Genomic DNA, 25,028 nt, shown 5'->3' on the forward strand with positions numbered 1-25,028 from the left:
TTAAAATGTGGCTACCAGAAAATTTTAAATTAGATCCATGGCTCACCTTTGTAGGTTGCACTGAACTTCTAGAACTGGTATCAAGAGAGTGCCTATGGGGACTTCCCTGGTGATGCAGTGGTTAAGTGGTGTGAGGACACTTCCAATGCAGGAGGCATGGGTTCAATTCCTGACCAGGGAACTAAGATCCCACATGCCACATGGCAGAGGCAAAAAAAAAAAAAAATTTTAATAAAATTAGATTTTTTTTTTAATAAAATTAAAATTTTGTAAGAGCAAGCATGTGTTTTTATACAAATGAAGCTTGAGAAAATATAAGTTTTAGGCCAGCTTTTATGCTCAAAACTGTATTTATCTACACAGACTCTAATGAAATCACAAAAGCGGTAAGAAGCAAAGGCTGTAAATCTTTCTTTCTAATCTGGGATTATTGGAACTTGATTCTGGTCTGATAATAATTAGAAAGGATTAGCTATATTTATACCTGAGTCAAGCCTGCTCACCAAAATAAAGAAGAAAGAATTAAAAACAAAAGCTCGCAGTTCAATAATGAAGAACAAACCTTAATTATTCAAAAACTGCATCACTGTTCAGAACACAGATCTATAAACAGTCTTTCCACAAAAATCCATCTCAAAGAATTCCAAAGATATGGCTGAACAGTTAACCTTTATATTATTTCTATATAGTTTTTATTTTTAAAAACTAATCAAATAAAGATATTGAGCTAACTTTATCGAAAAATCATCCACCAAAAAAACCCAAAATTCCAAAAAGCTGTATTAAAAAAAAAAAAACAGGTTCACATTCGAATTTAATAACTAACTCCACCACTTTAAACTATAAAAATAAATTCATCCTTTCTGCTATGAGCTTTTATGATACTGCCTCTGATATCATCATCCTAAACCAAACAAGTTTCGTTGACTTCTCCCATTTTTCTTCAAATGCCTTGTTATTATATTCGGGAAAGTATCTTTCTGAAAACAAAGACTGCTAACCCAGGATTAGAGTGTGACTGACCTCCTGGGTGACAGGCAAATGGCCAACTTAATCTTGAAATGTAAGATGATCCTTCCAGGAATTCCCTGGTTGTTCAGTGGGTAGGACTCTGCTCTCATTGCACTCAGTGGCTCAGGGCTCACCGCAGTGGAAGGGGAACTAAGATCCAGCAAGCCCCTCGGCCCAGCCAAAAAAAAAAGAATTGACTCTTTATATAGGATACTGCTAGCTATTATCACCAGGACTGCAAAGTCGGCCCCAAATGTAATTGAACTCTGTTCTTAACACCACTTTCTCATCATCACGTCTAAAAGTTAATCCCATCTAAGAATAATCATTTCCACGCTTCAAGTATCACCTTGACACTGGTAACTCCAACATCTGTTATCTCCAGCTGCACTCCTTTCTGACCACAGCTGGACAGTTACCCCTCGGGTTCCATCTTTGTCTCTAATTCAATGCGTCTGCAACTCAAAGGCTCCATACTCCTCCCTTTCCTCATCTAAACTCCTTGACTCAAGTTCTTCCAACTTATTCATAAAATGTTAACATCCCTGAGCCCTTTTTTATTCTTCCTTACACACTATGATCTTCCTGCCGACAAATGGATCCATAACATGGAGCATATGTTTAAAAAAAAAAAAAAGCTTTTACCCGAGGAATATTTGCAGGTAAATGGCATATATGCACAGATAAGATGGAATGATCACTCTGCTGTGCACCTGAACCTATCACAGCATTGTTCATCATCAATACTCCAATACAAAATAAAAAGTTTAAAAAAAATAATGAAACATAAAACATTCATCAAATTGTAATGCTACTTAAGGGGACTTTTATCGGGGCCACCCAAAGGGGTTTATAGACTCAAAAATTGGAAGCTAACTACAGCAATTAGTTGTTCAGAATAAAAGCTGGGTTGGAAAGTTAAAACCATAAAATGGCATGGTGATTGTGATTTTTTAAAATAGTCCAGAAAAAAGAAATGTGTGTGTGTGTGTGTGTGTAGGAGTTGTGAGTAGAGAATGAGAACAGATTAAATAAGGATTGGAGAATACTAAGTAGACAGTACGTATATAGATTTTTACCTGACTATTCTTGCTACTTTTGTGCATGCTTGGACATTTCTATATTAAAAACTTTTAAAGGAGGATCCATTCCTGACAAAGTCAACTGGACAAAAATGTATTGAATGGGAGGTGTTATGCTACCTCTGGGGATAACGGGGTGAACCATATCTGGTTCCTGACCTCAAAGAGCTCACAGCCACATGGAGAGAAAAGTAAAGGAAAGAAGTGTTATAATCGTGAGGGACAAACGCTAAGTGTGGCAGATTATTAAAATGGACCACAGATCACCCGCTCCTTGAATCCAAGCTTTTTCAAGGCTCTCTTGAAGATCATCCTGTAATGAGGTGGAGATAATGTCTCCATTCTTGACTTGCTCTGGCCAACAGGACAGAAGCAAACGTCACACAGGCAGAAGCGTGCAGCCAGCTCATGCACTGGTGCCTGCACTCTCCTGCCACTGAGCTTAATACAGGGCAATAGAGCACACAGAGAGAGACAGCAAATGTCCCAGCCAGCCCAGCTGAGGGGCTCCAGCATGTGAGCTAAGCCATGCTGGAGCACCCAGCCTTGCTGAGCCGACCTCAGCCAGAAATGCCCAGACAACACAAAGAACACAGGATAAATGTTTGTCTTAAAGCACTATGTTTGATGAGCTTTATTATGTAGAAAGAAGTAACTGATACAGCAGTGAACAGATCTCTACCAATTTTGGAGACACATAGATTTTATGGACAAAGGTGACGTTTAAATCGAGAAGTTAAGGGAGCCCAGCCTGGCACTCTGTGATGACCTACAGGGGTGGGAGGGTAGGGTGGAAGGGAGGCTCAAAAGGAAGGGATATATGTATATACACATATAGTTATGACTGGCAGGAACCAATGTTGTACGGCAGGAACCAATAGAACATTGTAAAGCAATTATTCTCTGATTAAAAAATAAATTTTAAAAAATTGAGAAATTGGAGAAAGGGGGGGGAAAACTCATGGGGGAGAAAAATGCTTCAACAAGGAAAACCCCTCTTTTATGTCTGGCTTAACAGAAGACAGCTGGAGTCTCATATTTGCTACTCTATTCAATCTGTTTCCATATGTTGTTTAGGCTGAAGTATAGAAAGAAAATTCTGCTTCTTGCTGATAGGTAGTTGAAATGGCAAGGATTATTTTAATCTTAGCCCTTCCTGAGCCTTTTCAGATCATTATGGGTTTTATTCTTGGATATGACACCAAACGCTTTCTCATTGGAAGAAAAGCTATGATCAACCTAGACAGCATATTAAAAAGCAGAGACATTACTTTGCAGACAAAGGTCTGTTTAGTCAAAGCTGTGGTTTTTCCAGTAGCCATGTATGGATGTGAGAGTTGGACTATAAAGAAAGCTGAATTGATGTTTTTAAACTGTGGTGCTGGAGAAGACTCTTGAGAGTCCCTTGGACTACAAGGAGATCCAACCAGTCAATCCTAAAGGAAATCAGTCCTGAATATTCACTGGAAGGACTGATGCTGAAGCTGAAACTCCAACACTCTGGCCACCTGATGCAAAGAACTGACTCATTGGAAAAGACCCTCATGCTGGGAAAGATCGAAGGTGGGAAGAGAAGGGGACAACAGAAGATGAGATGGTTGGATGGCATCACTGACTCGATGGACATGAGTCTGAGCAAGCTCTGGGAGTTGGTGATGGACAGGGAAGCCTGCTGTGCTGCAGTCCACGGGGTCACAACGAGTCAGACATGACTGAGCGACTGAACTTATGACACCGAAACTTAAATGTGAGTTGCAAGACAGAACCTGAAACTACATCACATTCTGATACAGTAAAATCCATAGGTCTGTCTTGCACTTTGATGGTTCTGTTATCTATGGATCGTTCTGTAGTGCCACCTATTAGTCTTTTGAAAAATATTGGTTCACTGACTGACACGGGTCTTCCTAACGTGGAACCATTTCATTAAACAGCATTCGAAACAAAAAAATCACATTTGTTAACATGATGGCTGATCTCATTAGGAGAGGCTGTGCAGGGAAGCGGTCTGCCTCTTGGCAGCTTGTGTGTGTGCTCAGTCTCCCAGTCGCCTCCAATTCTTTGCCATCCCATGGTCTATAGCCCACTAGGCTCTTCTGTCCTTGGCATTTTCTACCAAATTCTAATTTTTGCTTGAAAATTCAAATGGTGTCATTGGCAATAAATACTACTCATTGTTTTCCTGGAAGCAACTCACTCAATTGTCTCATTTTTAAGGAAATGACTAAATGACTGCCAGATGCCCAAGTCTGAGGAAACATAACTTGGCCACCAGTCTTTCAGATAAAAAAAAAAAAAAAAAATCCTATGAAGAAGTAACTGATTCAGTCTACAACCCCAACATCCCACCAGGGCTTTTGCTCAAGATAACCTCATTCTTCACTCAGACCCAGCAGAAACAGCTGATATATATTTTCCAGGTCAACACACCAAAACATTTTAAAAATGTATTCAAAGATTAATATTTGAGAAAATCAATAATTTTTACGCTTCATCTAGGACATTTCTAAGCGAAACTAGCTCTTGTTTTTTAACTACAAGTGGGTGATGGTGAATAATCCATGGGTACCCCTGCCTTCATGAGGATGAAGGCATCAGTGTTTTCCTCACCAATGCTCTCCACATGGTGAAAAAGGTTTTTGCCTTTCATCATGTCTGAGCATTATGAAGGAAATTGGTTTGACTCTGTAGAGATCCTGAGAGTCCCAGGGAAACCCCTTTGAGAACCACTGGTACATCACTGCCATAAGGCTGATGAACAGTCAAACTGATACAGACATGAAACTAGCAGCTAGGAAGCTTGCTGTTTTTCATTCATTACACTGCACTGTAAAACGCCCCCTTGGATTGTTTGAGGTGAAAAAAAAAAAGACTCTCCCCAATCTGGCTGCAGGGGATCCTCAAGTGCACACGGTACTCTGGGCTTTGGTAAAGGACCACCATTCCCACAAAGACTGTGTCTGCCCTTGTTGCATTGTAGCCGTTTCCAAGCATAAGATTTTATGAGTTGAAATCCTATAGATAAAGAATGCACATAACCAGCAAAATGCCACCAACAAGAATAATGCTTCCAGATGACAAGGGTGTGAGTGCTGTGGTGTAAGTGTGTAAGTGCCAGCACAATGATTGGCTGGCAAAGCCCAGGGGCCAGCAATCCTGCTGGCACACTGCAGGGGGCCACCTCCTGAGAAAATAGCCTTGTGCCTACGGTCCACCCAAGGAAAGTGGCATTTCGGCTGGCTTTTCTCTCTAGTTTCGCATACACCGGCTCCACCAGGGCTCTACAGAGGATTTAGACTCCCACCAGCTCCTCTCGGAGAAGGCAATGACACCCCACTCCAGTACTCTTGCCTGGAAAATCCCATGGACGGAGGAGCCTGGTAGGCTGCAGTCCATGAGGTCACTAAGAGTCGGACACGACTGAGCGACTTCACTTTCAATTTTCACTTTCATGCATTGGAGAAGGAAATGGCAACCCACTCCAGTGTTCTTGCCTGGAGAATCCCAGGGACAGAGGAGCCTGGTAGGAGGCTGTCTATGGGGTTGCACAGAGTCGGACACAACTGAAGCGACTTAGCAGCAGCAGCAGCAGCTCCTCTCACCTGTCCCCTAAGTTGTAATGAATTTAGAAAGTCAATAAGGGCATTAACTCGCAGAGCAACAAAGCTCTCTGCTTGTTAATGCTCTTCACATAAGAGTCCAGCCTAGGAAACTCCAGGTGCCACCTAAAGGACTACTTGTGCAATCAGATTTTCTCAATGTGTATGAGGATGCTGCAACATTTACAGTGTGATTTGTAAACCATTGCATCTGAGCACACAAAAGGAGAACTGACAAAGCATGAAAAGATCTGGGTATTGGGCTATTTTTGCTATTCAAGAACATCAGAAAAAAAAATCAGTGAAGGTTTAAGAGTACCTACACAAATTAAAAAAAAAGAAAAAGTCAATATATGAAAAATATAATACACCATGATGGCCACCACGGACGGGCAGTGACGATAGGAATTTGGTCAGCTCTTTAATAAAACTGCCTTCCTGTTCTCCAATCCTGCAACTTTGCCAGCCCTGCCCAAACCAAAACACGAAAGGAACACCTACCCACTGTCTTTGTGCCGTTTCCTTCATTGACTCCGTGAAAGCGACAGCAAACCTAGGAAAGCGAACAAAAAGAATGATAACAATTAGGACAGAATCTAATCAACATAACTGAAAAACAGTGCTCTGGAACAAATGGTGACAGACAGGTGAGAAGCAGAATTTACAGCGCAATCAATCTCTATAAGTCGTGGTCGTTGGCTATTAGGTCTCATCTCCACTCACATCCAAAAAAAGAAGTTGTGTAGGCAGGAAATAAACAAATGAAGCTCAAAGCTTCCTATCTTTCTTGTTCCTTTATGGAAGGAGAGAGAAGCAGAGATAACGACAGAAAGCAAGATGGATGAGAGAAGCAAGGAACTTCTTAATATTCAGGGGCAGGATATGTGGTTCACTAGCTTCGCTAAAGGAAGACTAGGCTGAAGTGCTTAAGATTTATTGAATGTTTGTGGACAAAGAATGTGAATGTCCCCACTCATTAAGAATTGCATGTTTCCAGAAGCGGGACTGGGTACCCACGGAGTGAAACAGGTATGTAGCCAGAAAGTAAGAGAGTTCAAAATATAGAGAGGGCTTTTTGAAAGGATGCAGAAGTCAACTCAAAATATCTCCGATGGCCATGACTGGGGTGATTTGGGTACCAAAAAAAGTAATAGGAGCTACAGAGTCAAATATTGAGTTGGCCAAAAATTCATTTTGTAAGACTGAATTAAGCCGGAAAGGAAAACACCAATACAGTATACTAACACATATATATGGAATTTAGAAAGATGGTAATGATAACCCTATATGCAAGACAGCAAGAGACACAGATGTACAGAACAGTCTTTTGGACTCTGTGGGAGAGTGAAAGGGTGGGATGATTTGGGAGAATAGCATTGAAACATATACATTGTCATATGTGAAACGGATCGCCAATCCAGGTTCGATGCATGAGACAGGGTACTTCAGGCTGGTGCACTGGGATGACCCAGAGGGATGGGATGAGGAGGGAGGTGGGAGGGGGGTTCAGGATGGGGAACATATGTACACCCGTGGTGGATTCATGTCAATGTATGGCAAAACCACTACAATATTATAAAGTAATTAGCCTCCAATTAAAATAAATAAATTTATTTAAAAAAAAAATTTATTCCGTAAGATGGCACAAAAAAACCCAAACAAACTTTTTGGCCAACCCAATAAAATAAAAATAAATAGCCATGAGTCCATGTTGATATAACTATATAAATAATTGAACAAGTAACTGGGGTCAAACAGACAACTCTTCTTGCAGTAGAATTCCAATTAACCAATGTAGGAGTGGTAGAAATAGAAAATCATCATTATACAAACAGTGCAGTAAAGAATGTTGGAGCAAAGACCCATTAATAGGGAATTCCCTGGCAGTTGAGTGGTTACGACTTGGTGCTTCTGTGGTCAGGATACGATCCCTGGTTGGAAAACTAAAGTTCTGCAAGCTGCACACACAGCATAGTCAACAAAAAAAGCATTATTATGTGATTATTATGTGATTATGATAATAATCACATTATTATGTGATTCTTCCCCTGTGGTGTGACCCAGAAAGGGGAGCTTGTATTCCCTTGTCTGTGTCTTCTCCAAGCCTTCCCTTCTCCCCTCCCACTTTTACAACCAGCAACCAATCCCAGACACAGCCAATCGTATGCTCCTTACTTAAGGGAGAAATACGGAATCCTTCCCTTTGTGTATGTTAAACATGAGCGGCGAGGACCAGACCACATTAAACTTTGCATCTGAGTCCAGTAGGGATTGGAGAATCCAGTGAGATGCTCTCTATGCCCCGCCCCCAAACATTGGTGAAATGATAAAATCAACTGTATTCTAAGGCCATCAATTTTTTTCCAAAAAATGGAGATAAAAAGGAGAGACAAGCAACTAAACAGCAGTTTCAAGGACTGTAGAAACTTTCATTGGCAGAAAACTGCAAAAATGAGAAACTTAAGAACCAAACAAAGAACATCTTGCCTGTAAATTGCCTGCCACAGTTCCTGGTCCCTAGTTCAATTCACATCTGCTATTATTATTTTCCACTAGTACTCATGCAACTACCAGCACATCTGCAAGACGTTAGGGCACCCCACGTGTCCAGTGACAGCCTCACACTGTCAAAAAAGAAAAGATCCCAAGAACCAAGAAGAGTCATTGAACAGAGAACGAGGTCAGTGACACTAAGACTGTGCATTGTACCTCATTACAGCATTGATGAATACATGCACAAGTGCAGTCCTCAGGCTTTTGTGGAAAGGGAAATCCACTCATTTGGCAAGTCTGACGCTCTCGCTTCCTGTGAGAATGTCAGCTCCACATGTGCTGGAACACTGCTCTGCTCACATCCACCACCCCAGCCCCTTGGAGCGTCTGGCACCCAGGAGGCAAAAATACCTGCCAGCTGAATGAGTGAATAAGCAAGAGAAGGAACAGTTTTGCTGTAAATTCCAACAGGAGTTTGCCCTAAAATCCAAACAGGTGAGGGTGAGAAAAGAATGGAGAGAGGGAGAAAAGAAATGAAAAATGTCCTAGGTGTGCAGAGCGGACTCTGTGTGCATCATAGCCTGGAGGCTGACAGTGACTGTTCCTACCTACGTAATGGTCCCCACCATCACATCCTGCTCATTTGACTCCCAGGATGAGGCATCAGTAGGAGCTACAGTGTATTTAAGACAACAGGGAAGAATGAGATTCTTGGGAGGGTTTTCATCAAAGATCAGATCAGATCAGTCACTCAGTCGTGTCCGACTCTTTGTGACCCCATAAATCGCAGCACGCCAGGCCTCCCTGTCCATCACCAACTCCCAGAGTTCACTCAGACTCACGTCCATCGAGTCAGTGATGCCATCCAGCCATCTCATCCTCTGTCGTCCCCTTCTCCTCCTGCCCCAATCCCTCCCAGCATCAGAGTCTTTTCCAATGAGTCAACTCTTCGCATGAGGTGGCCAAAGTACTGGAGTTTCAGCTTTAGCATCATTCCTTCCAAAGAAATCCCAGGGTTGATCTCCTTCAGAATGGACTGGTTGGATCTCCTTGCAGTCCAAGGGACTCTCAAGAGTCTTCTCCAATACCACAGTTTAAAAGCATCAATTCTTCGGCACTCAGCCTTCTTCACAGTCCAACTCTCACATCCATACATGACCACTGGAAAAACCATAGCCTTGACTAGACGGACCTTTGTTGGCAAAGTAATGTCTCTGCTTTTGAATATGCTATCTAGGTTGGTCATAACTTTCCTTCCAAGGAGTAAGCGTCTTTTAATTTCATGGCTGCAGTCACCATCTGCAGTGATTTGGGAGCCCCCCAAAATAAAGTCTGACACTGTTTCCACTGTTTCCCCATCTATTTCCCATGAAGTGATGGCACCGGATGCCATGATCTTTGTTTTCTGAATGTTGAGCTTTAAGCCAACTTTTTCACTCTCCACTTTCACTTTCATCAAGAGGCTTTTTAGTTCCTCTTCACTTTCTGCTGTAAGGGTGGTGTCATCTGCATATCTGAGGTTATTGATATTTCTCCCGGCAATCTTGATTCCAGCTTGTGCTTCTTTTAGTCCAGCGTTTCTCATGATGTACTCTGCATATAAGTTAAATAAACAGGTGACAATATACAGCCTTGACGAAGGTGCACGGGAAAATGTTCCAGGAGTCAGGAGGGTCAACTGGAATTAACTTGTCGGACATGTCACTTATTTCAGAGCTGCAGATAACACAGTCTTTATTGTGGCCCCTTATGTAGAAACAGTAGCCCTGGGTTTACACTCACCTAACAAATAACCTTTTAAAAGAGTTCTTAGCCCAAAGATCCTCAGAAGAAAAAGACACTTAAAATAACATGTGCTAAGTCACTTCAGTCATGTCTGACTCTGTGCAACTCTATGAACTGCAGCCTGCAAGGCTCCCCTGGTCATAGGATTCACCAGGCAAGAACACTGGAGTGGGTTGCCAGTTCCTCATTTAGACTATTTACAAAGGGTAAGACATGGAAATAACCTAAACGTCCATCAACAGATGAATGGATAATGAAAATGTGGTGCATACATACACTGGAATATTACTTGGCCACAAAAAAAGAATGAAATAACGGCATTTGCAACAACATGGATAGGCCTGGAGATTATCATACTAAGTGAAATCAGTCAGACAGATGAAGACAAATATGTAATGTCACTTTTATGTGGAATCTAAAATTTGACAGAAATGAACTTATCTTTGAAACCAAAACAGACTCAGGGACATAGAGAACAGACTTATGGTTGCCAAGCGGGAGGGATGGATTTGGAGGTTGGGGTTAGCAGAAACAAACTATCATATAGAAAATGGATAAACAATAAGGTCTTACTATATGGTACAGGGAACTAACTATATTCAGTATCCTGAGATAATCTATAACAGAGAAGAATATTTTTTAAAAATGTACATGTGTATAACCGAATCACTTTGCTTTACAGCAGAAATTAACATAACATTGGAAATCAACTATACTTGAGTGAAAAATAAAAGAAATACTATCTGAGGGAACCATAAACAGAAACATATATCTTAGGAAAAATATAAAAACTACCACTTTTGCACTTCTGCTTGAATACTGCCATTTCAAATCATATTTACATTGACAAAGAATTCTGTTTGTCAAAAACATCTTCAGTAACACTAAGTAGCTCAAAAGCCATATGAAATTACTGACGTTCAACCATTTTTGACCTACAAAACAGTAATTTCGTGTGGTTTAACCTACTAATGTGCTATAGATTTCATAATCGTGGAAGTATTTATGAGGCAATTCATTCCATACAAACTACTGTTCATTTGCTTGGCAAGGTTAAGCTTTTTTCTAATAGGCACCTGGATGATCCTTCACTAAGCGACTTCCACAAATTTCAAATACTCCTTATTTAATTTTGGTGTTTATAACTACCAAATACTTATTACAGTGTTCAGAAACCAAAAAAAGTGAGTGCTAAAATAAGTTCACATACTATACCATACAGGAAAAAAAGTTTTAAATACTAAAAAAGTGGAGGGAATTTCCTGGTGGTCCAGTGGTTAGGACCCTGAGCTTCCACTGCAGAGGGTACAGGTTTGATCCGTGGTCTAGCAATTAAGATCTTGCTTGTTGCATGGCGAGGCCAATCAATAAATAAAATTTTAAAGTTGAAAAGTATACCTTGTAGGAAAAATATAAGTATTCAAATGAAACACCTGTCATAAAGCTAGACAAGTTCAATACTTTGTTCTATAGAAAACTGCGCTAAAGAGTGTCAGACAAAAAATCTATGATTCATGCAACTTCCCTGCCCACTAACTTCAATCAATAGCCCCCAAATAAAAATCAATGTGTGTTTTAATAATAACACAATGAATAATGCTAATGACAATATTATAAGATGATTCATTCCATACTGTTTCTCCCAAGAAGAATGATTTTCTTTCTAAAAGACAATGCATTACAGACTGAAGGAATCTAAAGACATTAAATTTTGAGGGTGTAAGAACAACAACAAGAAGAAAACCTACAATGATACATCGCTTTTCAAGGTGAGGCGGCACTGTTTTCACGCCTTTATTTATTGTAAAACACACACACGTGCACAGAAGGTACTCCTTATGTTGAAAGGGTTGTATTGCCACATTTGTTTCCAGGAAGTCTTCAGGGAGAAGCAGGATCCTGCAGTGCAACTATATCCAACTGTGACCCTAGTTTTAAGGAGCAAGACTGGCACCTATCTTAACCAAAAGACATAGGGGGTGCCAGGCTTCAACAGTACATGAACCGTGAACTTCAAGATGTTCAAGCTCATTTTAGAAAAGGCAGAGGAATCAGAGATCAAATTGCCAACATCCGTTGGATCATTGCAAAAAGCAAGAGAGTTCCAGAAAAACATCTATTTCTGCTTTATTGACTATGCCAAAGCCTTTGACTGTGTGGATCACAACAAACTGTGGAAAACTCTTAAAGAGATGGGAATACCAGACCTCCTGATCTGCCTCCTGAGAAATCTGTATGCAGGTCAAGACGTAATAGTTGGAACTGGACATGGAACAACAGACTGGTTCCAAATCGGGAAAGGGGTGCATCAAGGCTGTATATTGTCACCCTGCTTATTTAACTTCTATGCAAAGTACATTAAGAGAAATGCTGGGCTGGATGAAGCACAAGCTGGAATCAAGATTGCTGAGAGAAATATCAATAACTTCAGATATGCAGATGATACCACCCTTATGGCAAAAGCGAAGAAGAACTAAAGAGCCTCTTGATGAAAGTGAAAGAGGAGAGTGAAAAAGTTGGCTTAAAACTCAACATTCAGAAAACTAAGATTATGGCATCCGGTCCCATCACTTCATGGCAAATCGATGGGGAAACAGTGGAAATAGTGGCAGACTTTACTTTGGGGGGCTCCAAAATCACTGCAGATGGTGACTGCAGCCATGAAATTAAAAGATGTTCGCTCCTTGGAAGAAAAGTTATGACCAACCTAGACAGCATATTAAAAAGCAGAGACATTACTTTGCCAACAAAGGTCCGTCTGGTCAAGGCTATGGTTTTTTCAGTAGTCATGTATGGATATGAGAGTTGGACTATAAAGAAAGCTGAGCATCAAAGAATTGTTGCTTTTGAACTGTGGTGTTGGAAAAGACTCTTGAGAGTCCTTTGGACTGCAATGAGGTTCAACCAGTCCATCCTAAAGGAAATCAGTCCTGAATATTCATTGGAGGGACTGATGCTGGAGCTGAAACTCCAATACTCTGGCCACCTGATGTGAAGAACTGACTCATTGGAAAAGACCCTGATGCTGAGAAAGATGCAGGAGGAGAAAGGGACAACAGAGGGTGAGATGGTCAGATGGCATCACCGACTCAATGGACATGAGTTTGAGTAAACTCTGGGAGTTGGTGATGGACAGGGAAGCCTAGCGTGCCACAGTCCATGGGGTTGCAAAGAGTCAGACACGACTGAGTGAATGAACTGAACTGAACTGAACTAGGCTATACAATAGAACCTGGAGTTCTGTCCTTGATATGGATCAGAAATGGGACAATTATACAGATTTGAAGAGGCCAGGATTCCCTAACCACAGTTCCTCAGCCATGGAAGGGTGACAGATGAGCCACAAAAAACCCAAGGCTGGCCACATACTGGGGATATGGAAGCAACCTAAATACACATCAATAGACAAATGGATACATAAAATGTGGCATGGGACTTCCCTGGTGGTCCAATTGTTAAGAATCTGCCTGCCAATGCAGGGGACAGGGGTTGGATCCCTGGTGGGACAAGATCCCACATGCCACAGAGCAATGAAGCCCATGCACTCCAACCACTGAGTCCACACACTGCAGCAGAAAGTAGCTTCCACTTGCCCCAACTAGAGAAGGCCTGTGTGCAGCAACGAAGACCCAGAGCAACCAAAAATAAATAAATAAATATTTTTTTAAAAAAAGAAAATGTGGCAGGCATGCACATACATTAGAATACTATTCAGCCTCTAAAAAGGAGGACATCGGTCGTCTGCAACAACATGGATGAACTTGGGGCATACTTATGCTCAGAGAAACAAGCCAGACATTGAAGGACAAATGGCAGGGGGTCGGGGGGTGACTCCACCAATATGTGGAATCTAAAATAGGCAAACTTATGGAAGCATGAGTAGGATGAAAGAAGGTAGGGGAGGGAGAAACAGGAAGGTATTAGTCAAAAGGCACAAAGTTTCAGGAACTTCCCTGGTGGTCCAGTGGTTAGGACGCCATGCTCCCCACTGCAAGGGGCACTGGTTCCATCCCTGGTTGGGGAACTAAGAGAGTACATCTTACACATTTAAGTAAATCTCACCACAAGGAAAAAAAAATCTCTTTTCTATTTAATTAAATTTGTAGCTATAGGAGATGATGGATGTTCACTAAATTTGCTGTGATAATCATTTCAAATCAAATCATTATGCCTGATGGCTCATCCCTGATGACTCAATCAGTAAAGAAGTTGCCTGCAATACAGGAAAGCTGGGTTCAGTTCCTGGGTTGGGAAGATCCTTGGGAGAAGAAAATGACAACCCACTCTAGTATTCTTGCCTGGGAAATCCCATGGACAGAAGAGCCTGGCAGGTTAAGGTCCATGGGGTCACAAGAGTTAGACAGGACTTAGCAAGAAACCACCACCTTAAACGGATACAGTTCTGCATGTCAAATATATCTCAATAAAACTGGAAAAATGAAAACATTCTACTTGGGTAAACCCGATGCAAAGTTGACCCTAAATTGTGTGCTAATAAAGCCTGAGTTTACCCTTATTTACTCTTAGCAATAATTCTATCTCTTCCACCGCAACAAACATTTTAAGAACATTCATCCAATATTAACTGAAGTCAAAGAATTGCTCAAGACCAGTAACTTGTTTACAATGACTATTCCTGGTAAATAAACATGTGCCGACTGAATTAAAAAATGAAAGAAAGAAAGAAATTGTTTTTTTAGGGTAAGACATAAAAATTCCCAAACTACTGGTTTACTCCATCGTTTTGTGTTAATGAATTTTATCCAAAAAGGTTAAATGCTTAACTCCTGTGAAATTCTCTTAAGTATTACCTGGCTTCTTCAAGGACTTTCCCCATCACTTTGTTTTTATCTCCCTGGTTAACATCTTCATTTAAATCAGTTCCACCAAAGATGATTCCAAAAGGAATTCCATTACCTGCAAAATTAGGATACTTAACAAAGCACAGTTTACCTTTAAAACACCCTCTCACTAATTATCCCCAAGCACTGATATAAAAAACAAAAGTTCCCAAAACATATGGACTATGTCATGTTGTTTGTTCAATTACATCCAACTCCCCTGAATAGAATAGGTATGAGCATTGTGAACATGACATGGGGTTACTCATGTGAGGCAAGGCCATTTTAAATCAATACACTTTAAATTTTAACATGTGAAAAATGTTGTTAGCTTCCATCTATCAAAGTCAAGTATAATCATAATTCAAAAAGACACATGTACCCCAATGTTCACTGCAGCACTATTTACAATATTTAGGACATGAAAGGAACCTACGTATCCACTGATAGATGAGTTGATAAGGAAGTTGTGGTATCACTGAGGAAAACAGAATTGAAAGAGACACATGTACCCCGGTGTTCATCACAGCACTGTTTACAATAGCTAGGACATGGAAGCAACCTAGATGTCCATCGGCAGATGAATGGATAAGAAAGTTGTGGCACATATACACAATGGAATATTACTCGGCTATTAAAAAGAACACAGTTGAATCAGTTCTATTGAGGTGGATGAAACTGGAGCCTATTATACAAAGTGAAGTAAGTCAGAAAGAAAAACACCAATATAGTATATTAACACATATATCAGAGAAGGCAATGGCACCCCACTCCAGTACTCTTGCCTGGAAAATCCATGGACAGAGGAGCCTGGTAGGCTGCAGTCCATGGGGCCGCTAAGAGTCGGACACGACTTTCACTTTTTACTTTCATGCATTGGAGAAGGAAATGGCAACCCACTCCAGTGTTCTTGCCTGGAGAATCCCATGGACGGAGAAGCCTGGTGGGCTGCAGTCCATGGGGTCGCTAGAGTCGGACACGACTGAGCGACTTCCCTTTCACTTTTCACTTTCATGCATTGGAGAAGGAAATGGCAACCCACTCTAGTGTTCTTGCCTGGAGAATCTCAGGGATGGGGAAGCCTGGTGGGCTGCCATCTATGGGGTCGCACAGAGTCAGACAACACATATATATATGGAATTTAGAAAGATGGTAACGATGACTTTATGTGCAAGACAACAAAAGAGACAGATGTAAAGAACAGACTTTTGGACTCTGTGGGAGAAGGCGAGGGTGGGATGATTAGAGTGAGTAGCGTTGAAATATGTATATTACCATATGTGAAACAGATGGCCAGTCCAAGTTCAATGTTTGACACAGGGCACTCAAAGCTGGTGCACTGGGACAACCCAGAGGGATGGGATGGGGAGGGAGGTGTGAGGGGGGTTCAGGATGGAGGGACACATGTACACCCATGGATGATTCATGTCAGTGTATGGCAAAACCCACCACAATAATGTAAAGTAATTAGCCTCCAATTAAAATAAATTAATTTTTTAAAGTTGTGATATATATATGTATATATATACATATATGTATATAATGGAATATTACTCAGCCACAAAAAGTAATGAAATTGAGTCAGTTGTAGTGATGTGGATGAACTCAGAGTCTGTAATACAGAGTAAAGTCAGTCAGAAAAAGAAAAACAAATACTGTCTGTTAATGCATGAGGTTTCCCTGATGGCTCAGTAGTAAAGAATCTGCCTGCTAATGCAGGAGATTCAAGTTTGATCCCTGGATTGGAAAGAATCCCTGGAGGAGGAAATGGTAATCCATTCCAATATTATTGCCTGGGAAATCCCATGGACAGAGGCGTTTGATGGGCTACAATCCATGAGGGTCACAAAAGAGTCAGACATGACTTAGTGACTAAACAACAGCAATATTAACTCAAATGTTTGGAAGCTAGAAATATGGTACTGATGACCCTATTTGCAAGGCAAGAACAGAGCCACAGACGTAGAGAATGAACACGTGGACATAGCCAGGAAGGGGAGGGTGGGATGAATTCAGACAGTAGCACTGACATATGTACAGCACCAGGTGTGAAGCAGACAGCTAGTGGGAGCCTGCTGCAGATCGCAGGGAGCTCAGCTCGGTGTGCTGTGACGACCTAGAGGGGTGGGATGGGGGAGGTGGGAGTGAGACTCAACACGGAGAGGATATCTGTATACGTGTATTAAACAGCTAACTCACATTGTTGTACTGCAGAAACTAACACAACACTGTAAGCCAATTATCCCCCAATTAAAAATTAAAATTAAAATAAATAAATAAAGCCAAGTGTATCATCCCTGGGAAACAGGTTAATTTGGAACTGCTGGTGTTTATGACGGAAAAAGATGGCTTCAAATGTAGACCTGCTGTTCATGATATCAGTCACCATGACGGTGAGGAACCAGGAGGGAAAGGAAAGAGATATAGACTGTATCTTTCAGGAACATGCAGTATGATAAATCACGGAGGGCACAAATGTATGGGAACCAAAAATATCTGAGATGCTGCAAATGTCAAGTGCAAAAAGATTCCACCCCCTCCCCCCAGGAGCGTATTTATTCTGAATGATGAGCCCTAAACTGATGGAAGGCACATTTCCTGCCTTGGTAATCTCAAAAGGCATGGAGCATGCACAGATCAAGTTAAACACGTGCTCATCAACTAGGGCTTCCCAGAAGGACTTCCAAAGGTCAATAAAAATTTCAAAAGAGCAAAAGCAAACCACTAAACAGACCAGATCTAATTTGAGTTCATACTGGGGTTTCTCAAACAAACCATTGCTGCTGCTGCTAAGTCGCTTCAGTCGTGTCCTACTCTGTGCGACCCCATAGACAGCAGCCCACCAGGCTCCCCCGTCCCTGGGATTCTCCAGGCAAGAACACTGGAGTGGGTTGCCATTTTCTTCTCCAATGCATGAAAGTGAAAAGTGAAAGTGAAGTCGCTCAGTCATATCCGACTCTTAGTAACCCCATGGACTGCAGCCTACCAGGCTCCTCCACCCATGGGATTTTTCCAGGCAAGAGTACTGGAGTGGGTTGCCATTGCCTTTTCCACTACAGAGATTCAACATTGCAATGAAAAGGTAGTGAGTGATCTTTCCTTGTATTTACCTTAGAAGTCTTTGTCATGAAAAGAAGCAGATTTTATCTTTTTTATTTCTGGTGAAGTGCCTCTCATTTCACAGCCTTTAGATACTAAGCACTCTGATAATACACAGGAGGTACAGAAAGGCAGTAAGTAAAAAATTCAAATGAAAACTTTAAAAAGGAATTTAAGTTAAAAAAAAAAAATCAAGAGCATTTTGATGAACACAATGTGTGTAGTAAAATGGTCAATATAAATTTCTCTGTACAAAGAATATCTGTGAAAAGATAAGCAGAAAAACCTAGCTGCCATTGCCTCTGTGGAAAGAACCCCGGGTACTTCCCTGGTGGTCCAGTGGTTAGGACTCATGCTTTCACTGCCAGAGGCACGAGTTTGATCCCTGGTCAGGGAACTAATATCCCACAAACTGCTTGGTGTGGCAGGGAAAAAAAAAAAAGGAACCCAGAAGATCAGAAATCTGGGATGGTAGAGAAACTTACTTTTTCTCTCTATAACATTTTATATTGCTTGCCTTTCTTACTATCGGCAGGTGTGACCTTTTCCAAAAATACACACAGCCAGACGTGGAAAAGCAGACCATGTAGAGATGATTTACCTTCTGCCAGGGGCTTAGACTTTGGGGGATGTTCAGATTTTAGCACATGGGATGGACATGAACCTCTGGGGACCAGAGAAAGGTCTGTGGCAGTTAAAATAATGGCCCCGAAAGATGCCCATCCATAATTCCTGGGATCTGTGATTATGTTACACAGAAAGGAGAAATCAAGGTTTTGACAAATCTTTCCCTTTGTTTCTTGTTGAGAATAGGCTTTAGGCTTGAATCTAGCAAGGAACAGACATCAGGTGGCTTTAAGAAGCCAGGTTCAGGAAACCATGAGATTTTTTTTTTCTCAGCAGACGATTGGGAGTGACAAATGGTCAGCATAAGCACTGATTTGGGAAGATCACTAAGTTATGTGTTTAAATATACCATATGTGTGTGTGCATCCTCAGTCATGTTTGACTCTTTGCAACCCCACGGACTGCAGCCTGCCAGGCTCTGCTGTTCATGGGATTTCCCAGGCAAGAATGCTGGATGGGTTGCCATTTCCTTCTCCAGGGGATCTTCCCGGACCAGGGATTGAACCTTTGTCTCCTGCATCTCCCGCTTTGGCAGGCAGATTCTTTACCGCTGCACCATTGAGTGATACCTATATGGGAAAAAAGGGTCCTACTTCCCATGGTGCAGGAGTGGGAGACAGAGCTAGAAGATTAATAAGGCTGATGCTGGGAGGGATTGGGAGCAGGAGGAGAAGGGGGTGACAGAGGATGAGATGGCTGGATGGCATCACTGACGCGATGCACATGAGTTTGAGTGAACTCCGGGAGTTGGTGATGGACAGGGAGGCCTGGCGTGCTGTGATTCATGGGGTCACAAAGAGTCAGACATGACTGAACGACTGAACTGAACTAAACTGATAGTGCAGGGAAACAGGAAGTCACCTTTAGCAGTGAAATGTCTGAAAATTTCAGAAGTTGATACATCTTGCTGAGTGAAGTGTTACCCCTGTATGATGATTACTATAGATAATGTAGGGCCTCAAGTGACATACTAGCTCCTGAAAAGCTGCCACTGCCATGTCATTTAATTCATGTTTGGAAAAAGCCACTTGTGGCTCAACAACAAAATTATCTGTCTTGCCTCCACTCGGTAGCCACCGGGCTCTCAGTGAAGTCAAGCCGACCTTGGAAGGGAAAAGAAGAAATATCCAAAAATTGTAAATAAAGCCAAGAGAATGATTGCATGCACATCCTTTCAAGGTGCAAGAAAGCAGTGTTTAAAGGTTCCCTGTGGATTAGTTTTCTAAGACTGTTGTGTGACTTCAGTATTTACTATTAATTAAAAGTTCTTACTCTGTGAAGTTGTAGTTAGGAATAGACTAAGATAGTTATATAGGTAGTTGTAGAGTTCCCAGTAGGGAATTATAGATAGAGAGGGACACTTAGGGAACTTTGGGAGACTACTGTAAATTAACAAGCACTCAAGAAAAATATCAGGATTATTTTTCTAGATTCCACATATATGTGTTAATATGCAATATTTGTTTTTCTCTTCCTGACTTACTTCACTTTGTATGACAGACTCTAGATCCATCCACATCACTGCAAATGACTCAATTTCATTCGTTTTTATGACTGAGTAATATTCCATTGTACATATGTGCCACATCTTTATTCTTCATCTGTCGTTGGACATTAGGCCGTTTCCTCGTCGTGGCTATTGTAAATAGAGCTGCCAGGAACACTGGGGTATGTGGCCTTTTGAATTATGGTTTTCTCAGAGTATATGCCCAGTAATAGGATTGCTGGGTCATATAATAGCTCTATTTTTAGCTTTTTTAGGAGCCCCCATACTATTCTCCACAGTGGCTGCATCAATTTACATATGCAGAATCTGGAAAAATGGTACAGATGAACCTACTTCCAGGGCAGGAACAGAGACGCAGACATAGAGACCAGACATGTGGACATGGGGTGGGTAATGGCGGGGTGGGAGGGGGATGTTGGACTAACTGGGAGACTAGCGATGACATACACACACTACCATGTATAGAACACACAGCTGGTGGGAAGCTGCTGTAGACAGCAAGCTCAGCCCCGAAGCTTACAAGTGATTGCCCTGCTGGACACTAACCAGTTCTACAGCCAACCCCATCCTAATATCCTTTTTAAAAATTTTATTATTTCTTTATTTTTGGCTGCACTGGGTCTTCCTTGCCAAGTGCGGGCTTTCCCTAGCTGCCACAAGCCGGGGCCTACTCTTTGTTGGGGTGCACGGGCTTCTCATAGCAGTGGCCCTCCTGCTGTGAGGCATGGGCTCCAGGGTGCATGGGCTTCAGTAATTGCAGCACGCAAGCACAGTAGTTGTGAAACACAGGCTTAGTTGCCCCGAGGTGTGTGGGATCTTCCCATACCAGGGATTGAACCTGTGTCCCCTGCACGGACAGGCAGATTTTTAACGACTGGTCCACCAGGGAAGTCCTAACAGTCTTTACTAAATTGCCCACTCAAGTCTCAGCTCCCCAAACGCTCTTTAAATTGGCTTTAGCATCTTAGTAGTTCCCTCATTCATAAATCAATTGAGTCAACTCTCTCCTATGTGCTCACTTGTACATCTTGTGAAAGAGCCCCATTTTTAACTTTTGAACATTAGATTTTGAGTGAAGAAAAACACATCAAAAACATTCACGATAAGACTCTTAATGTAGTAAAAACAGCTTCGATATACATCCAATCTCAACTGGCGTAGTTACATCATTTTAGAAAATCACTCTGTTAAGAACACACCGAAAAGATGATTGTGTTCCTTCCATTTTGGAGCGGATAAATGGGATAAACGGTTTCATCTATGTTTCAAGTTGACCTCATAGGCACTGCTGGTTTTCGTGACTGCTAGCATTTCACCCTGAAGAGAGGGGCTTACCTTGCAAAAGTCTGCCTCCTCTATACAAATGCAGAGCCACAGCTCCCTCCAAGTTTTCTGCCTTGATGAAGTTTGAGATTTCAGATGGACTTTCAAAGTCAAAGGCATCTTTCAGAATACACACGTGACCTGCAGCTTCTAGATGGTCCCTTTATCAAAAAATAAACAGAGAAAAAAGATAGGAAAACAAAAAATTAAAAGGGAACATGTTGCTGCTGTGGTCAAAACTTTAAATCAATCAAAAGATTCATTGAGCCAAAAGTTAATAATACATATCTTCTGAATTGTCCTCTAGAAGCAATCCACCTAAAAGACATTCATCCATCAGCCTCAAATACCAGAACTGGGACTGGGACCAGGGCTGGGACCAAGGGTAGCAGGAAAGAAAGAGTAAATGTCGCTTCAGTTGTGTCTGACTCTTTGTGATCCCATGGACTGTAGCCCACCAGGCTCCTCTGTCCATGGATTCTCCAGGCAAGAATACTACAGTGGGTTGCCATTCCATTCTCCAGGGGATCTTCCTGGCCCAGGGATCAAACCCGGCCTCCTGCATTGCAGGCAGATTCTTTATCATCTGTGCCACCAGGGAAGTTCCATCAACCCAAATAGAGATCAGTATAAAATTACAGTCCATACCCCTCATAATACAATTGGGCTTTTCCATACACGAAATGGTGATCAACTTTTTAATGTGATCATCTTTTCAATATAGACTATTTGGAAAGTCTGCCATAGGCTTCAAGAAATAAACACTACTATACTGGGGAAACAAGCACAAGCTCTTCTGTGGGCAAAGTAGCAACCACTAGCAGATTTAAAATGCACAAACTCTGTGATCAAATAACTTCCCTTCTCAGAATTGATTCTAAAACACACTACGGTACGAGTGCAACACATGCATCCAAAAGTAAGCACCGAGGAAGCAAAAACACTTAAACCGTCCTCAGTGCTCAACAGGAGGGGACCCGTTATATTACAGTGCGTACGAGGCCATCAAGCCCTGATGCTGTGAAGAAAATGCAGATCACTGGGACGTTATTTAGAATGAACTCAGTACACACTGTTAATGATAAGAGAGCAAAGTGAAGAACCCTGTGTATATATAGCATGTGTGCATAGAATATCTGTAGAAAGATTAAGAAGAAATAGGTAACAATGATTCTGTCTAAAGAGACCCAGGGACCAGAGCTTTTTTGCACGGCTAGACCCCTTTGCATGGCTAGATACTTTGACCAGGTGCATACATTATTTTTAATATAGTAAGTCCCTAACATACATATGAGTTCCATTCTGAGAGCATGTTCGTAAGTCCAGTTTATTGGTAAGTCCAACAAAGTTAGCCTGAGTACCCAGCTAATACTATCAGCTATATATTACTGTACTGTAATAGGTTTGTAATACTTTTCACACAAATAATACATAAAAAGGAAACAAACACAAAAAAATAAAGAAAACATTTTTAACCCTACAGTACAGAACCTTGAAAAGTACAGCAGTAACAAGTTACATGACTGCTGCTTTTGCACTGCTTCCAGACTTCCTGGGCTTGAACTAAAGATACTGCACCACTGTCCTCTATATAGTACTCACAGTAAAGTATACAAAAGCATAACCAGCTTGTAGACAATGCACACATGTGACAATGTATGCCAGACACGGGACTAACTTATATGGTTAGACATGTGAATGCACATTCTGCATTTTTTAAAATCTGCAATGTTCATACGTGGAACTTATTGTAATTGCTTGAGGTGTATGTGTGTGAGCATGTGAATGTACAGCCAATCCAACTTGGCCTCTCTGTTGATTAAAACCCTCAAATGGCTAAGAGTAGAGAGCTCAATTGTCAACTCTGCAAGAATGGGGCACGCATCTGTCTTGCTTACTGAATAAAGCAAGCAGTGATGGCTGGATGTGTCTCTGGGATCAAGTCCAAGCGCCCTAGCCTAGCACACAGTGCCCTTCATATCCCACTTCCCCTGCAAGGCCAAGTGCATCCCACTCTTGCCATCCTTAGCTCCAGTCCTGCCTTTCCATCTGGAGGATGTCCAATGCATCATGCCTTCTGAGCCCCCTGACATGGCCCCAACATTCCCCAATACCAGCTCCCTTCAGTGAAATTTGACAGCCTCTGCTCCTAATACAGCTGTCCCCTCACTATTTCCATTGTGCTCCCAGCCTATCGCTACCACCATCCCTCTGGGCTGCAGTCATATGAGCAAGGCAGTCACATCATACTTAGAGCTCCTATTACAGAACTGAAAACCAACAAGGACCTACTATAGCACAGGGGACTCTATACTCAATATCTTGTAATAATCTATAATGGAAAAGAATTTGAAAAAAGAATATATAGCTATGACTGAATCACTTTGCTGTACACCTGAAATGAACACAACACTGTAAATCAACTATACTCCAAAAACAAAATTGGAAAAGAACAAACAGAAAACCACAAAATCAGCACATTGGTGGCAATCAAGGACACTTAAAATTACTCTTGAAAAGTTCTTAAATCATCCAGAAGGTACTGGAGTACAAAGTTCAAACCTAACACAGCCATTTTCCCCCTAATTCCAGAGATAATAAAGATGGTTATTCTTCAGCTGAACATTAGAGGAGTTAGTTGGGTGGCACTTAGGAGCAATATTGTATCAAATAATAAGAGTAAACATAGAAGAACAAGGATCTAGAACATTCAATCCAAATGATCATAAAATGACCAACTTCCTTACACAGGGGGCGCCTCAGGAGAACTCAGGTCTTCCGAAGATACCTTAGATTCAAATCTTCAAGCCCGCCTCCACTCTGGGAAATATGGCAAGAATCATCACTGATACTACTACGTGAATGATAAATTTTTTCTGTCTCTCTTTGTTTTCTCTTTTGTGTTGTAAATTAAATGCAAGGCTGCAGCTATCACCTTGCCAAGAAAGAAAAACTAAGGTCTGGAGACTTGAGTTGGCTTCTGTTCTTACAACATATTGAGTATCTTTATCTTGTCATTTCTGCTGTTAATGCTGATTGACCACTGTCACTGCCCCCTACCCCCACCCCACCCCCGACCACCACCCCCACCCCCACCACCACCACCTAACCCCCTCAACTCCTTTAGAAGTGATGATGGCAATTGTTTAGCAGAACCAGGATAGAAGCCTGCAGGCTGTCTCGTTATCTGCTCACTTCAGCCTAAAAATACACATCATGCAAAAATAAGGACACCACGAACTTCAGAGCGTAACTGTGAAATGACTGTTATTCCATCTTTAAAACTCTAAAATGAGAAGCCAAAAACAAAGGTGTTGGGAAATGGAAAGGAAACAGTTTGAATTCTACTTAGGAAATTTGTACCTGAGAGATTTCTGGCTGATGCAGAATCTACAGGGCAGGGCATATTGGATTGGGTGACGGGGTATAGACAATGCCTTGTTCTTTGTCTATTAAATACATTTTCAAATGGCATTTCAACACTAGCTTTATGATCTCATAAATATTTAAAAATAGTCTTTTTTTTTTTTTAATCTTAATTCTCAATGGACCAAGACTTGAGCCTTGTTTTCTGATTTGTATCAGGTTGGCCAAAAAGTTCTTTCTGGCTTTTCCATAAGATCTTAAGGAAATAACACTTTTAAATTGCTTTGTCCTTGTT

The 25,028-nt window shown here is 41.4% G+C and overlaps 1 protein-coding gene across 3 annotated transcripts in view; it reads right to left on the minus strand.

Annotated features, from left to right (window-relative positions):
- Nucleotides 1-25,028, minus strand: part of GLT1D1 (glycosyltransferase 1 domain containing 1) — a 116,084-nt gene that overhangs the window by 74,463 nt on the left and 16,593 nt on the right. For all 3 annotated transcript variants that reach the window (XM_055550303.1, XM_055550301.1, XM_055550302.1), the window contains exons 2-4: nucleotides 21,380-21,528; nucleotides 14,782-14,887; nucleotides 6,194-6,245 (exon numbers count right to left, since the gene is read on the minus strand). In XM_055550303.1, coding sequence (XP_055406278.1) covers nucleotides 6,194-6,245; nucleotides 14,782-14,887; nucleotides 21,380-21,528 — 307 coding nt within the window. The remainder of the gene's footprint in view (nucleotides 1-6,193; nucleotides 6,246-14,781; nucleotides 14,888-21,379; nucleotides 21,529-25,028) is intronic.

The sequence above is a fragment of the Bubalus kerabau genome, chromosome 16 (assembly GCF_029407905.1).
Source record: "Bubalus kerabau isolate K-KA32 ecotype Philippines breed swamp buffalo chromosome 16, PCC_UOA_SB_1v2, whole genome shotgun sequence".
In the NCBI taxonomy this organism is placed as follows: Eukaryota; Metazoa; Chordata; class Mammalia; order Artiodactyla; family Bovidae; genus Bubalus; species Bubalus kerabau.